The following is a 17,154-nucleotide window of genomic DNA, read 5'->3' as shown; positions in this document are numbered from 1 at the left end:
TTCTCTGACCACAAGGGACTGAAACTAGAAACCAACCCCAAAGGAAAAATCCCAAAAGACTCAAAATCATGGAGACTGAATAGCATGCTACTAAACACTGAATGGGTCAAGAACGAGATTAGGGAAGAAATCAAAAACTTTCTGGAAACAAGTGAAAACGAACTCACAACAACCCAAAACCTATGGGATACAGCAAAGGCAGTCCTGAGAGGGAAGTTCATAGCAATACAGGCCAACCTTAAAAAGATAGAAACATTTCAAACAAACAACCTACCCTACACCTACAAGAACTGGAGGAAAAACAACAAAGACAGCCCAGAGCAAATAGAAGGAATGAAATAACCAAGATCAGAGCAGAACTAAATGACATAGAGACTAAAAGCACAATTCTAAGGATCAATGAATCCAGGAGCTGGTTCTTTGAAAAGATAAACAAAATCGACAAGCCTTTAAGTAGGCTCATCAAGAAAAAAAGAGAGAGGATCCAAATAAACACAAGCAGAAATGAAAGAGGAGAGATTACAACTGATACCACAGAAATACAAAGGATTGTAAGAAATTACTACGAAGAACTGTATGCCAAGAAATTTGAAAACCTAGGTGAAATGGACACATTTCTAGAAAAATATAACCTTCCAAAACTCAATGAAGAGGAAGCAGAAAACATGAACAAGCCAATAACAGCAGTAGAAATTGAAGCAGTAATCAAAAAACTCCCAACACACAAAAACCCTGGACCAGATGGTTTCACAGGAGAATTTTACAAAGCATTTAAGGAAGAGCTAACCCCTATCCTTCACAGACTATTTGAAAAAATCCAAACTGATGGAAGACTCCCAAACTCTTTTTATGAAGCCAGCATCATCCTAATCCCAAAACCAGATAAAGACACAACGAAGAAAGAAAACTTCAGGCCAATATCGCTGATGAACATAGACGCAAAATTCTCAACAAAATATTGGCAAACTGCATCCAGCAATACATTAAAAAGATCATACACCATGACCAGGTGGGATTCATCCCAGGGATGCAAGGATGGTACAATATTCGCAAATCAATAAACATAATACATCACATCAACAACAGCAAAGACAAAAATCACATGATCATATCAATAGATGCGGAAAAAGCATTTGATAAGATACAGCACCCATTTCTGATAAAAACACTCAGCAAAGTGGTAACAGAGGGAGCATTCCTCAACATAATAAAGGCCATATATGAGAGACCTACAGCCAACATCATACTCAATGGACAAAAACTTAGAGCTTTCCCACTAAGATCAGGAACAAGACAAGGATGCCCTCTCTCACCACTCCTACTCAACATAGTATTGGAAGTCCTAGCCACAGCAATCAGACAAGAAAAAGCAATAAAAGGCATCCAAATTGAAAAGGAGGAAATGAAACTGTCACTGTTTGCAGATGACATGATAGTGTACATGGAAAATCCTATAGACTCCACCAAAAAACTACTCGACCTAATAAATGAATTTGGCAAAACAGCTGGATACAAAGTCAATACTCAGAAATCAAAGGCATTCCTGTATACCAACAACGAAACTGCAGAAACAGAAATCAGGAAAAAAAATCCCATTTGATATAGCAACAAGAAAAATAAAGTACCTAGGAATCAACCTAACCAAGGAGGTTAAAGACCTATACTCAGAAAACTACATAATATTGAAGAAAGAAATTAAGGAAGACACAAACAAATGGAAGCATGTACCATGCTCATGGATTAGAAGAATTAGCATCATCAAAATGGCCATACTACCCAAAGTAACTTATAGATTCAATGCAAACCCTATTAGAGTACCTATGACATATTTCACAGATATAGAACAAACATTTCAGAAATTCATATGGAACCATAAACGACCCCGAATAGCTGCAGCAATTTTGAGAAAGAAGAACAAAAGAGGAGGGATAACAATACCTGATATCAAACTGTATTACAAGGCCACTGTAATCAAAGCAGCCTGGTACTGGCATACAAACAGGCACATAGACCAAAAGAACAGAACAGAGAGCCCAGAAATAAACCCAAGTCTTTACAGTCAATTAATATTTGACAAAGGAGTCAGGAGCATAAAATGGAGGAAAAACAGCATCTTCAACAGATGGTGTTGGGAGATCTGGAGAGCTACATGCAAAAAAATGAAACTTGATCACCAACTTACGCCATACACAAAAATAAATTCAAGATGGATAAAAGACTTAAATATAAGTCATAACACCACAAAAGTCCTTGAGGAAAACATTGACAGGAAAATCTCAGACACTCCACACAGCAACATCCTCACAGACACATCCCCTAAAGCAAGGGACATAAAGGAAAGAATAAACAAATGGGACCTCATCAAAATAAAAAGCTTCTGCATGGCTAAAGAAAACAGCACCAAATTACAAAGAAAACCAATAGTATGGGAAAACATATTTGCCAATGATACCTCAGACAAGGGCCTGATCTCCAAAATATATAAAGAACTCACGCGACTCCACTCCAGGAAGACAAACAACCCAATTAAAAAATGGGCAAAGGACTTGAACAGACACTTCTCCAAGGAAGACATACAGAGGGCCCAGAGACATATGAAAAGATGCTCAGCATCACTAGCCATCAGAGAGATGCAAATTAAAACCCCAATGATGTACCATCTTACACCAGTCAGAGTGGCCAACATAAATAAATCTACAAACAAATGTTAGAGAGGTGAGGAGAAAAAGGAACCCTAGTGCACTGTTGGTGGGAATGCAGACTGGTGAGGCCACTGTGGAAAACAATATGGAATTTCCTCAGAAAACTAAAAATGGAACTGCCTTTGACCCAGCAATTCCACTGATGGGATTATACCCTAAGAACCCTGAAACACCAATCCAAAAGAACCTATGCACCCCAATGTTCATAGCAGCACAATTTACAATAGTCAAGTACTGGGAGCAACGTAAGTGCCCATCAGTAAATGAGTGGATACAAAAACTATGGTACATTTACACAATGGAATTCCACACAGCAGAGAGAAAGAAGGAGCTTATACCCTTTGCAACAGCATGGATAGAACTGGAGAGCATTATGCTAAGTGAAATAAGCCAGGCGGTGAGGGACAAAGACCATATGATCTCACCTTTAACTGGAACATAATCAACAGAAGAAAAAAACAAACAAAATATAACCAGAGACATTGAAGTTAAGAACAATCTAACAATAGTCAGGGGGGAGTGGGGAGGGGACAGTGAGGAGAGGGGATTACAGGAGCTACTATAAAGGACACATGGACAAAATCAAGGGGGAGGGTGGAGGTGGGGGAGGGAGGTAGGTTCAGCTGGGGTGAGGTGGAAGGATGGGGAGAAAAGGCATACAACTGTAATTGAATAATAATAAAAATTTTTAAAAAAGTAAAAAATTAAAAAAATAAAATTTCATAAGAAGTACATACTAAGACCAAAACAATTCAAACTGATAATAATTAGTGCAATTTTGTCTTATAAAAGAAGGTATTATACAAATTAAATTGTTTTTTTTCTTGTCCCACTTATTAAACTTAAGTTTTACAAATTGTCACTATGGAAATAAGAGTAATATTCGTCTTGAGAAAGAAGAGTCAAGAAATCACTTTCTAATTGGATCTTAAAGAAATTATATAAAATAAATATTTTATGCTATATTAAAATAGGATGTCTTATTTGATAACACAATGTTTCATAGGAGATATGTTTTTCTGCAGGTTTGAAACTGTTGCAGAAATCATTAGCATTATTAAATGACACTCTTTTAAGAGTAAAACACTCCTGAGTATTGCTTCCTTAGAGAGGCCAGTCAGGTAGACAACAGTGTGGTGATTGTAGGCGGAGCTGGGGAAGAGAGTATAGGTGGGATAAATGTTAATGGAAACAAATACAATAAAAATCAATGTAAAGAAAAGATTTAAAATGATACTGCTGTTCATATTTGCCATTATGGTACTATAGTTGCAGGGGGGAAATGGAGAAATTGAAGCTTTGCTCTGAAAATTCCAAGCACAGTATTTCTTGAGATTATCATAATTTAAAATCTAAGTTCAGTTCTCTTATTTACAGAGTGTGCTTGTAGACAAAGCTTGTAACGTGAATCACAGTGGCACCACTTCTGTGACCGCTGCGGTTAGCCTGCTTTGGAGCGCTAACAGAGGGTGGGTGCGAGGCTTTTTCCAAAGCCTCTGCAACCCCTGAACATCTACTTCCTGTCTGCCTTTGCACTGTTGCAGCCCGTCCACTGACTGGGAGGAAGAATAGGAAAGCAAGGTGCAGGGTGTCCTACCGAACACAGATATTAGACCTGGCATAAGAATTCAGGAACTTCTAAGAATAGCTATGAAAAGCTCCCATACCGTTCAAAGCTTCTCCAATTTTTTAATTGAAATCTCTTATTGAAGCAACACACTACACTTTTTCCCCAATGAGACCTCACACCTAAACAAATGAGATATTTATAGATCTTTCTTAATGTTGATACACATAATCTTAATAAATATAATCAAACCTAATTTTTGCCATAATATTTTATACTTCCAATCCAAGGGTAAAAATATCTCAGTATCTTCTATTCTCTCAAATTTTGAAAATAGTTGATAATTAATGCCCTGTTAATTTACTGTGAAAACTTTAGGACTTGAAATTCAAATAGCAAAATGCATGACTCTTCCAGTAGTTGCCTCTTCCTTATTCTAAATGTCACAGTAAACACTATAATTTTAATATTGTACCATTGTAAAGTTTTTTACCTTATTTTTAATTTTTCATATTTATCTCTTAAGTAACTTCAACACAACTAGTTTCTAATACATTTAATTAACACAATTAAATTACTTATTAAAAAGAGTATTGTTTTCTGATATTTTATAATTTCTAGAAAAGACAGATTTCTGCTTTGGGGAAAGAGGTGTTGGAATCTGTCGAGCCCATTTCACTAGGTATTTTCACAACAACCAGTCAAAGCAGTGTGAGAGCTTCATACACGGTGGGTGCTAGGACAACAAGAACAACTTCCAATCGCTGGAAGAATGCAAGAACACCTGTGAGGATTCATGTAAATTCATTTCTCATTTGATTTTACTTCATTTATAGGCAAGCTTTAAAAAATATGACATCTTACAGGATGCTCAAGTTTACTTAGCTTTCGTTTTGCCTCGCAAATCTGATAGAAATTAGTCATTATGTTAACAAAAATTTTAAACACAGGTATCTAAGAAATCTAACTACAATGAAAATTGTTTCCACAAATCCAACAGAGTGTTTTTAGGTTACATGATTTAATTTTCTTTCCTGAGAAAACTGTATTATCATTTAGGCACAAGAATAGGACCGCTGAAATCCTTACGTTTATAGAAGTTTGAGGGCAAGTAGTACTTTGGAAACTTCCACCTAAAATCAATCAGTTTTATGTGACCACAAAATTTAATAAAGGATTGACTTAAACATTCAACCTCACACTCTTTTTTAAGAAGAATCACAAAGTTACTCATGAAAATGTTATCTTATTTTTATATGTGTAACTTTTTAAAAGACCCACTGCACACTAATTTAACATAGCCATGTGAATAAAACTTCTAAAAGCTTGCTTTTCTTACCACTACCGCTGTCCTGTGCTTTTGTTTATGAGCATGTGACGGTGTCTCACACTTTGATTGACTGTATGTTTTCCAGTGAGAGGTACCAGCACCCAGCCTGTTACTGTCAGTGATGTCCCCGTGACGCCCACACCTCCCACACGTCCCACAACTTTGGGTAAGAATTTATTTTTGTTTTAAATTTGCTGCCAGAAAAATATTATCATATTAACAATAAAATAGAATGCATATTAGAACTGTGATTTTAAAAAAATTATACCTCCATTGTTATTTAATAATAGGTGTGTAAAAATACTGAGATTCAAAATCTTTAAGACATTTAATATCAGAAAAGTAATAATTTTCCGAATCTATTTTTACATATGCATTGAAATAGGCTTTTGATTCCATATCACATGATATTTAAGTCTGTGCCAAATTTAATTTATAAAACGATTCTATGAACTATCATCTCAATGTCTGATGTTCAAATCACAATGGCAGCAGTGTGTCAGAGGCTGAGGTAAGTGCTCTTAAACCAAGTGTCACATTGGACCCAGTCTTTGCTGTTACACTGAACTGCTGTTCACAGTTGGCAATTTTACCATGGTTCTCTTTCTTTTCTTCTCCTTCCTTCCTTCCTTCCTTCCTTCCTTCCTTCCTTCCTTCCTTCCTTCCTTCCTTCCTATCTTTATTTCTCTCAGCATATAAATGTCTTTTCATTTTTATTTTTTATTGACTTCACTGGGATGACATTGGATAATGAAATTACGTGATTTTCAATACACAATTCTATGTGGTACACACATATTGTATTATGTGTTCAAATACCAAATCAAGTCTCCTTCTATCACTATTTATCCCCCTTTAACCTCTTCTACCACCCCTGACCCCTTTGCCCTCTGGTAATAACCATACTGTTGTCTGTCTATGAGAGATTTTGGGGGGGAGGATTGTTTATTGTTTGTTTGTTTGTTTGTTTGTTAATTCCTTCACCTTCTTTACCCAGCCTCACAACACCCTCCCCTGTGACAGCTGTCCACCTGCTTTCCATCTAGGAGTCTGTTCCTATTTTGTTTGTTAGTTTATTTCATTCCTTAGATTCCACATATATGTAAAATCATATGGTACTTGTCTTTTTCTGACTTGCTATTTCACTTAGCGTAATTCTCTCCAGGTCTAGCCTTGCTGTCACAAAAAGTAAGACTTCCTTCTATTTTTAAAGCAGATTAGTATTCCATTGTGTAAATGTACCACAGCTTTTCAGTCACCCATCTCCTGGTGGGCACTCCGTCTGCTTCCAAATCTTGGCTATTGAAAATAACACTGCTGTGTATCTAGGGGGCCATGTATCCTTTTCAATTAGTGTTTCAGGTTTCTTCAGGTATATTCCCAGAAGTAGAATTGCTAAGTCTTAAGGCAGTTGCATTTTTAAGTTTTTGACCTAACTCCATACTGCTTTCCACAATGACTGCACTAATCTGCTTTCCCACAAGCAGAGCACTAGTGTTCCCCTTCCTCCTCATCCTCACCAATAATTGTTGTTTGTTGGTTTATCGATGAAAACCATTCTGACAGCTGTGAGTTTGTATCTTCCGGTGGTTTTAATTTGTGTTTCTCTGATGGTTAGTGACTTTGAGCATCTTTTCATATGTCTATTGCCCATTTGCATTGTGGTTTTGTTTAGAAAAAATCCCTGGATGAAGATAACTGTGAGCTCTACCCTTGGATTAAGCAGAATCTAGACCAGCAGTTTTCAATCTTTTTCATATCATGGCTCACATAAATGAATTATTAAAATTCTGGACCCCACCAAATATATTTGCCTATCTGACAAAAAAAAGGCATAATTTTAGCTGATTTACAAAATACAATAATAGTGATAGTTTTTACCTACCCTCTTTGCAACTAAGGACTTTTTAATAAATCTGGTGCTTGTACATAAGGATTTCTGGTTCAAAGAATCAGCCAGTCAACTCAACCTTACTATGTGACGTAGCCAGTAAGATACAGCTCTGTTGTATGACCTATGTATTTATGTTTCAAGTCAGGGCATTCACCCTGGACAGATACTGTTGTGTTGACTGCTGTCATTTATTTATTTGACAATCTAAGGGAAAAGAGGTCAGTGCCCCTGACTAAATAGTCACCCATTGCATGTTTTAAAAATTTTGTGGCACACTGGTTGAAAATGACTCATCTAGAGAAAGAAATCCAACCCAGTAAATATCTACCCATTTTTTCAATATGTGAAGGCTTCTCTGTCCAGACAAGGTCCCTTACAGTCTATTCCCCTGCAGCCTTTTAATTTTAATATTCTAGTCGTCCATCTTCTACATTTCACACTAGGCAAAGTGGTGTAGTGCACACTGGAAAAAAATTCCACATTGCACATTTTCCCACTGGCTGCCCTCTCTTCTCTTCTACATGGAATGCCAGTTTCTGCCCCTGTAATGCTACCTGATTCTTGTTAATGAATAAAGACACATGCTTTTTTGCTGTACAGATTTACTTCTTGTAAATAATAAATTTATTAAAGTAGTGAATAAATTTACTCCATTCCTAATCAGAAACATATTCCGATCTCCAGGCTTTTCTTTGTGACCACAGGGCACTTTATGAGAACAGGACACTGGGATCACTCTGAAACATCTTCATTATATAAACTACTTAATATTTATTATGTAATACATTGTATTATATAATTTGAGCATTATAATTGCATGCAGCATGGAAATTAGAAATACTGAAGTAAATCAGCCCTATTTCCCTTACACATAAACAATTGCTGTCAACATGCTAGCATATTCTTTTAATATTTCTTGGCTATTTTTCCAGCTTATCACAAAGTAAATAAAAAGCAAGACTGAATGTAGCTTCTGTAGAATCCCCAACAGCATACAATAAGCTGAGCATAGAATAGTCTGTTTTGTAGAGTGGGAGCCTAGTAAAATGTTTAGCTTGCTCCCTGCTAAAAACTTCTCTGCAGTAATCATCTTGTCACTGACTAGACCTCCTCTCAGCTTTGGCCTAATGGACAGCATGCTATCAATTCCATTTCCACTTGTATGTGCTTGTATATGTTTAAGTCTGGTGTGCTGACACAAATATATGAGTTAGCAGATTTTATGGATTCTAAGATGCAAATTTCTCCGTATTTTAACATGCTTAAATTATGAACCTGACAAATGATAGCGTGTAATCGAGTAATTGTGTTTTTTTCTTTCTTTAGAAACAGCACATAAAATAATGATGCATTTAAAAATGAATGCACCTTAAATTCTACATGAATTATATTTTGTAGAACATTTGAGGAGCTATGAGCAATTACTAGTTCTACATAGTGCCCTTCTACTTTTGTGGGTATGAAAAGAAAACAAACAATAATAGTAAATAAATACATTGCAGTGAGGCCTACATTTTGTTAAGTAGTGTTTAGGCACTTTTAAACACTACAGACATATAGCTATACATAAACTTTTAGTGGAAAATTCAGCTGCACCTACCAAAAAATAAATTGAATATAGCTTTTGCACAATTCTAATTTCAAAATATCTCCTCTATAAATATCTGAACCTGTGTGCAAGTGTGTTCATGACCCACTGTCTGAAATTGAAAAAAATAGAAATAATCTACAGGCCCATACATGAGTAATGGAGTGTACTACATTAAACATCTGCAGTTGAACCAAAAATAAAATATTGTGCATATATTTGAAAAATGAAGTATACATATGAACAAATGTAAAAACATATCCAGCAAATAGTATCAAGTATAATAATAGGACACAATGGTAGAGTAATACATGTTTGCATAGGCCAAAATTTTGGGAGAAGTTAGGTACCAAACCATTCATAATAATTACAGGGCAGGGGTCAAATTATGAAGAACTTCTGTTTTTATTCATTACTTTTGTATTATTTGACCAATTTACAATGATAATTTGTAATTAGAAAATAAAAATACAAGTTTTTCTTCACCCTAAAATCATGGGGAAAAAAATAACTTTGTATTCAAAGAAAGACTAGTCATTCAATTATGTGAAAAAGTCTCAGAAGACAAAAAATAATTTATAAGTCACAATGTAGTTCATAAAACCCAATTTGGTTTGTAAAATTAAAAGCTAAATAGCCATGTAAAATGGGAACAATAAGAAAGACAACACAGTAAAGATTTAAAGTGAGTATAAGATTCAAAGTTCATTGTATAAGTTTAAAAGAAAGTTTACATAAGCTGCCTCACATATAAAACTGACTTTGAAGTGCCACCTTACAATTTAGCAGTCACACTAGGTGATGGTAATTCCTGGAAGAAACTACCTGAATTCTGAAACCTATCATATACTCTCTAAATGGAAACTTCCCAACTGGTTATTAACAGAAAGATTGAGACAGAATGCATTTGGAAGTAAAGTCCCTTGGAAAATGAACAGAAGCCAGGTTAGTGTCTTTTTATTCTATGTTAAATTTATGTGGATAACCCTGGCTGGTGTGGCTCAGTGGATTGAGTGCTGGCCAGTGAATCAAAGGGTCACTGGTTTGATTCCCAGGCAGGGCACATTCCTGGGTTGCAGGCCAGGTCCCCAGTAGGGGGCACAGGAGTGGCAAACACTCATTGATGTTTGTCTCCCTCTCTTTCTCTCTCCCTCCCTTCCTGTCAGTCTAAAAATAAAATAAATAAAATCTTTTAAAAAAATTATGTGCATAATTATAATCTAGGGTCAAAAAATCACATTGTGCAATTATTTCAACCCTCACATTTTCTGTCACTGTACATATCCAAATCCGGACTCTGAAGAGTTAAGTGCTGTGGTTATCTAGAATAAATGTGTTATCTGAACACAGACAAGTTTATCTCTTATGGGTTACAACATATTTTAATTTTCTCACCTTGGAAGAAGATTAAACCAGATGATAATCAAAGACTGGAAGAATTTTAGAGTTAAAATGTCCTTAAGAAACCACCTGCTTGATTAAGTTAATGATGCTGCTGTTTACGCCAGCACACCCAGTAATATTTTCCTGCTTGGAGTTAAAATGATTTGAGGAGAAATGTATCAATTTACATGTCAGGTAGAATTCATGTTCTGAAGCAAAATGGCCTCATAAAAACTTCCCAATTGATGATAATGTATTGCATTATTTAAAACTTTTAAATGTTAACTATTTATAATACTATATCCTTAGTGACTAATTTCAAATTTAACCCACTATCAAAATACCCTAATTTGTATTGCTGGGAACCTCGACTCTAATCTGGATGAAAGGTGACTGGTGTTTGATGATCTGTGTAGGTAATAATTAAAATTGGGGCAAATAAAGTGAGATAAACTGTCACCAGGTCAGTCACGAACAGACACTCCAAGTAGGACCAGGTATCTGCTAAGAGGGATAATTCAAGTCTGCACACCAGATCCCAGGCTGTCAGAAGCAACATGCCAAACACCTTATGATTCTGAGACAGTAAGAGTTTCAGGTAGAGGCAATGTGATGCCTAAGACTTTAGTTGATAGTGAAACTCTCTCTGATGGCATCTGTGCTGGTCAACTGTACCTTTGCTCTCCAATCAACCCCCTCTCTGCCTTTTCCTTGCCTGTTCAACATTATAAGGAACCTTTCCCTTGGTTCTGTGTAGACCTATTCAGTGTCAGACATTGTCGAGTACTGGATGGCATTGCTATTAAGTCATAATAACTAACATTTGTAAAGAAGTGTACAACTTACAAGTACATCTTCATATAGTATCTGCAATTTACTGTGGGCTAATATGTCTTGTGTATAAAATATTAAAATGAAATGGATGTATGAATCATATTTCATCATATGTATCTGCTATAATGCACCAGTAGGTGCTTGCTAAGAATGAAAAAAAAATAGAAATTTCCTCTGTTTTCTCTGTTTGTCAAATCAGGCTACTTGGTTATAGGGCATTTTTTTTTAAACATCAGTGATGACTTTGGAAGTTCATGGAGATGGAAGTGGTAACAAATAATAACCATCACACCCCAGCCCTCAGGTGGATGAGAATCCAATAGCACACGCATTGCAAAAGGTTGCACAGTAGGAGTGCTCAATTGCAATGTCTCTCTCCTAGACTCTTAGAAAATTCCTCTTGCATAAGCTATTGTTGGCGACAGATTTCAACATTTTCTAGAAAGTTAGGAATGCATTCTCGTCCAGTACATTTTAGTTTTGATTTATGATGGCAACGATCATGCACTGCCCCTCCCAAAGAGGATGCACAAAAGCATAAATTAGATTACATGGTTTTGGTAGTCTAATTTATGACTACCAAACTAAGTCTTAGTTTTAGAGATCCTGGGAGTTTCTTAATATTCTTTATGTGATTACAGTTGTTGAGTTTGGCAAAGTATATCACCCTTCTAAAATGTCTTCTCATACATTCTTCCCACAAATCCCAACTCCCCTTATATTTTCCATAACATCTCTTATTATATGCACCATTGTAGCAAGACATTCCAATCTTTACTTAAACATATACAAGGCAAGAGGCAGTAAAAATAAATATACCAATTTAAGATTTATTTTTTTACCTACAATTGTTTCACTTTATTCATATTCTTTTACAGACTATTCATCTGGGGTTCACTTGCCCTCACACAGCTTACTCCTGTCTCCACGTCCTATTTGCCATCCTTGGCTATGGGATTCCTCAAAGTTCTATCTCCTGCCAATATTGAATATTTGTCTGCATTTGCTGTCCCACATCTCACCCTCTGGCAAAGCCACCGAAGTTTTCTTATGCTGCTTTCTCACTGTCCAACAACATAACTGCAATGTTGCTTCACAAATGATATCAAGCAGTTTGGCTCTGCTGCTAAACAGTAGCAATTTCCTCTCACTGACAGGAATTCCCACACAAGCTAAATACTACCATTGGGCTGAATCGAGTTCTCTGCTTTGCCTTAAGGAAATGAGTGCTTCTTGAGTCACCCTAGTTGTATTTTTATCTTCTGTTTTGAGAGTGTTTAATCCCACTGCCAGGCCAGCCTGTCTGTCTGGTTTCAACACACAAGTGTTTTATCTTACTGATTCAGCAGTATACTTCCCTTTGCAAACGTGTGTAACTCTTCTAGAGCTCATGTCTCAGTTTATGAGAAAACTTTACTACTAAGTCAAACCATTTCTCCTGTGCTCCTTCTCTGAAGCTTAGAGTGTTTCACACTTGAATTCCCGCACTTCACACTGTGATTATATTACATCATTCAGAACTTTGTCAGTCAGGTGAAGAACCTCTTCCTCAGCCTCAGTGATGTCAGACAACAAGTAAGGGTGCTGCTCATCAGGGCTTTTTAAAAGTTGATTCTTGAACAAATGATACGGAAATATTAATAGTTTTTAGGGTATATCATTGACAAACTATCAGAAGTTAAATTGTTTAATAGTTGTTGCTTTTGTTATGTACTAGTTTTTGTTTTATATATAGACAGTACTCATAGTTCTTTCCCTTAGCAAATGTATCCGGTTTTTCATCTATTGGAGGTCTCAGTCTAGCAGACACTTAGGGATTGGTTAAGCATTTTCATGGAATTGAAATACATGCATTTTATTAAGTACTACTTTTATTTATTTAGGTTACTGTTTCACATATAAATGCCCCAGCACTCATCTATAAACAGTAATATGAAAGTCTGAGATTAATTATCATACAATGACTTACTATGTTTTCTTCATGTTCTTAGTCTACAAAGGCCCCTCCTGGTGTCGGACCCCCGCAGACAGAGGATTGTGTAGTGCAAACGTCACAAGATTCTACTACAATCCAAGTACCAGGAAGTGTCTCCAATTTAAATACAGTGGATGTGGAGGGAATGAAAACAATTTTACTTCCAAAAAAGCATGTCGGAAGGCTTGCAAAAAAGGTAAAGACATTCTTTGCATTAATTCACAAGTGTTTAAGAAAACAATTTTATTGAAATGATAAATGAATTTTAATCTATGAGAAATATGAAATTAGTTCTATTTATTTAAGAAACAAAGTATTATAATTTATCTAATAAATGTTCCCTTTTCAGCTACATTAAGATAATATTGCTGGATATCACCTGCAATTTCTCTTGTATATCCATAGAACAATCATTAATTTAAAAATAATTTTATTCTTTTAGTATTTATATACTAAATATCCATTTTAAAGGATTAGACTAATATTTAAGCCTTCTATAATGCACAGAATTCAATGTTTCTTCTGAATATAAAAATTACACATTTATAGAATAGTGTTAATTATGTAAATAAAATCATCTATATTCCACCAGTCATACACAGCCACATCTTTATGTTTTGAATGGAATGGTCACGAACATCTAACTGAAAGTAAATGATAAAGATAAACATGTTGATTCGTTCTAGCTAACTTTTATATCTGCAAACTGACTTCCTTAGAAATAGGTTGTCCTGTACAAAAATATAGACAAAATAAAGGATTTTAAACAGTCATATTTGTTATGTTACATATTAAAAGATAATGAGGACATTTTAGATAAAGTAACACAATAAATCATTTTATCATGTATAAATTTGTTTCTTTTTGTTTTGTAGGTTTCATCAAAAAAGGGTCAAAAGGACGAATACCTGCAGTTCAATCACCAAAGTATTTCGTGCAAGTAGGATATGATAACAATAACTAAACATTTTAGATGAAGCTTTTCACTATGATTTGTATTTTTTAAAATCCTTTTAAATTAATATTTTCATGAATTCTTATACATACATTACCTGTTATTAATACATTTTCATCAGCATTCCTTTTCTAATCTTGTCAAATGGTTTATTCTAGGGCTATAATTTATTAAATGATTACTATGAATTTATTTATTCTCTTGATCCCTCTCTATTTACCATTTAACGACAAATTATCAGAGGGCTGGCCACATCACATCAGTCTGTTTTTCTTTCTGGTCCTCATCTATTTCATAATATGTTGTCACTTCCTTGTTTTGCTCCTACTTGCATATACAATGTACATGAGGATGATCTCCTGCAGAGCCCATGCCCAGAGTGAGAAACACAGCCATTAAAACAAGCACTTTTGGATTTTCACATCTAAAACGGTGACAAGCACCTTCTTCTGACAAAGACGACTCACTCGTGCATTTGGAAACACCTGGTAACAGTAGAATTCTATGATGGGCTACCCTCCCTAGACATACTTCTCCTTTTGCATTAACCAGCACATCCATGGATCTTGAGCCAAACCACATTCTGACAAAGAACAGTCAATTCTGTCACTTGCCAGCCTGATTTTGTCTGATTTAACTTTCTCCTTTGCTCACTAATGACTTGTTATATCAATAAAGGTGGCTGAGTAAATGATGTGTTAAATACAGATCATGAAAAGAAGAAACTTCCTACAAAAGGGAAGTTTTTAATGGCAAGCTAAAGGAAATTCTGCTTATATACTTCGTAATTTTATTGTTTAATAAAAATTTTTTCTTACCAAAAGTATTTAAACCTCCTTAAACCCATTCCCTCATCATTAGGTTTTGCACATGCAACAAATAATTCTTAATTTTTTTTAAAGAGAGCATGTTATTTCTATAGAAGAGGAAAAGAAAAGTCTCCGAAAGGACCTACTAGAAAATTCACGCACTGTTCACTCTTGGGGCTTTAGCATTTCTCTGGCGTTAATGCACTAAATCCACATCTACACTCTTCCTTCTCTGCTGAGCCGCACACAATCTGGCATCTCCACAGCCTCTTACACATTTCACTTTCTGTACTGTTCACCTCACACTTCACATTTAACACTGAACTTGTCATCTAGAAACAACTAATCACTTCATCCATTTAGTTTAATGTAATGACCACTCTCTAGCAACAGTATCATTATTCTTTCTGTTCATCAGGCTTGAAAGATTGAACCCAATTTTTATTTCATATTTCCTCTTATATTTTACATCTAATCAATCCCAAATCACTATTGCTTCCCTTTTTATGAAGTTCATCCAACTCCTGGGTTTTTTTTTTTTTTTTTACCTCTACTGCATTCTTCACTTCAGTATTGATATTTCCTATGAATTAATTCAGTATATTTCTCCACTACTCAAAATCCTCCAAGGACTCACTTTTTGGCCCTTAATCCCACCCTATTCCCCATGATTTAATTTGAAGATATGAATTACCTTCTTCAATTTATTTAAATGTCATTCCCTATTCACTGAATGTCTTTAATTACCCATCTTATCCATGCTGATTTCCTTTTGAAACATCTGATATTCTCCAGACCATTCATCAGAAGTCAGGGTCCAGCTGATGGAAGCTGTAAAATCCAGCTGATGTTTCTAGACAACACGACAAGTCCTAGCATACATTCACAAATCATTTTCACCCCACAGCATCAGACTTACAGCATTGCAAAATACTATTAATTTGTCCACCTAAGAAAAGTTTTAAATCTTTAATTTAAATATCCAGCACACAAGTAACTGACTTAACATGAGAATTTGAGACTTTTGGAAATCGAAATCCTTTGTAAACTCTGTTCTGTTGTCATTTATACATGGGTAGTAACAGCTTTGAATAAAGGGTAAAGTCTCCTTCAGTCAAGTAGCAAGTTGCCAGCAAGGACATATAAACAGCACACTGGTGAATCTGATACCAATAGATGCCTGTCTGGACTAAGGACAGGAAAAGGAGGGGTCACCCAGGAGATGCAGCTGGAGCCACTTCTGCACTGAGCCATGCTCCTCACCCAGGCACTGAGGGCACAGTGAGCGGCCAGACAATAGCGGCACAGACCACCCGGGGCCATGACAAGGATGTTGAATTTCAAGGAAGTTTTGCACTGAGAACATGCAAGCCGAGCAAGATAATTCAATAGGGGGAAAGCCCTCCTATGCACTACCAGTACCTGATTGGGTGTGATACTGGGGAAGGCAGGCACAGGGGTCACAGAGGTCAGAATGCCAACAGGGAGAGGTGTTGGACCAAAGAGGCCTGTCAGTCTAGCCTGGAGCAAAATAGGGATTGGTCAGGGCGTGGACCTTTGCAGAGCATGCAGAAATCTGGGAAGTTACTTGGTCATTATGAGGAAGCACCTGGTCCACTCCACACCTGAAACTAATATAAGACCAGGAAAACAAAGGAAACTCTCTTGCTTATGGCCTGCCCTCTCCATGGGCCATGTGACTGTAGTTGTGTGGCCCATGGCCTTCAGGAAGTAGTCTCTCTCTGTCTGACCTAGTAGAGCATTTGCCAGTGCCTTTGCCAGCTCCACCACCCAGGAGCATGGGGCCTTGCTGCCAGAAGCCACATGGCCAATGGTGGTGCCGGCACCCCACTCAGACTCCAGGAGGGAGCCTGAAGCCATACAGAAGCTGGGAATAAACTGAGCTACCTGGATGACCACTTAGCTGCCTTGGGCTCCAAAGGATTGTCCTTTAAAATGAAGCAGGATCTCTGGGCCCTGCCTTTTCTTTGGTTTTGCTGGGGATGGTGGGGTTGTGTGTGTGTGATATGGACAAGATGAGCCTGATGACTGAGAGTCCCCCATCCTTCCAGATCCTTGTGCATTTGAATAAAAACCCTTTCTGTTCTCACCAGCCT

General features: G+C 36.4%; 1 protein-coding gene across 5 annotated transcripts in view; it reads left to right on the top strand.

Moving 5' to 3' along the window:
* Positions 1 to 17,154, top strand: part of LOC128780253 (tissue factor pathway inhibitor) — a 320,921-nt gene that overhangs the window by 80,610 nt on the left and 223,157 nt on the right. For all 5 annotated transcript variants that reach the window (XM_071220677.1, XM_071220675.1, XM_071220676.1 and 2 more), the window contains one exon: positions 5,685 to 5,765. In XM_071220677.1, the coding sequence (XP_071076778.1) occupies positions 5,685 to 5,765 (81 nt within the window). The remainder of the gene's footprint in view (positions 1 to 5,684; positions 5,766 to 17,154) is intronic.

The sequence above is a fragment of the Desmodus rotundus genome, chromosome 2 (genome assembly GCF_022682495.2).
Source record: "Desmodus rotundus isolate HL8 chromosome 2, HLdesRot8A.1, whole genome shotgun sequence".
NCBI lineage: Eukaryota > Metazoa > Chordata > Mammalia > Chiroptera > Phyllostomidae > Desmodus > Desmodus rotundus.
Note: the sequence above shows the minus strand (reverse complement) of the source record. Positions and strands in the feature narration are given on the sequence as shown.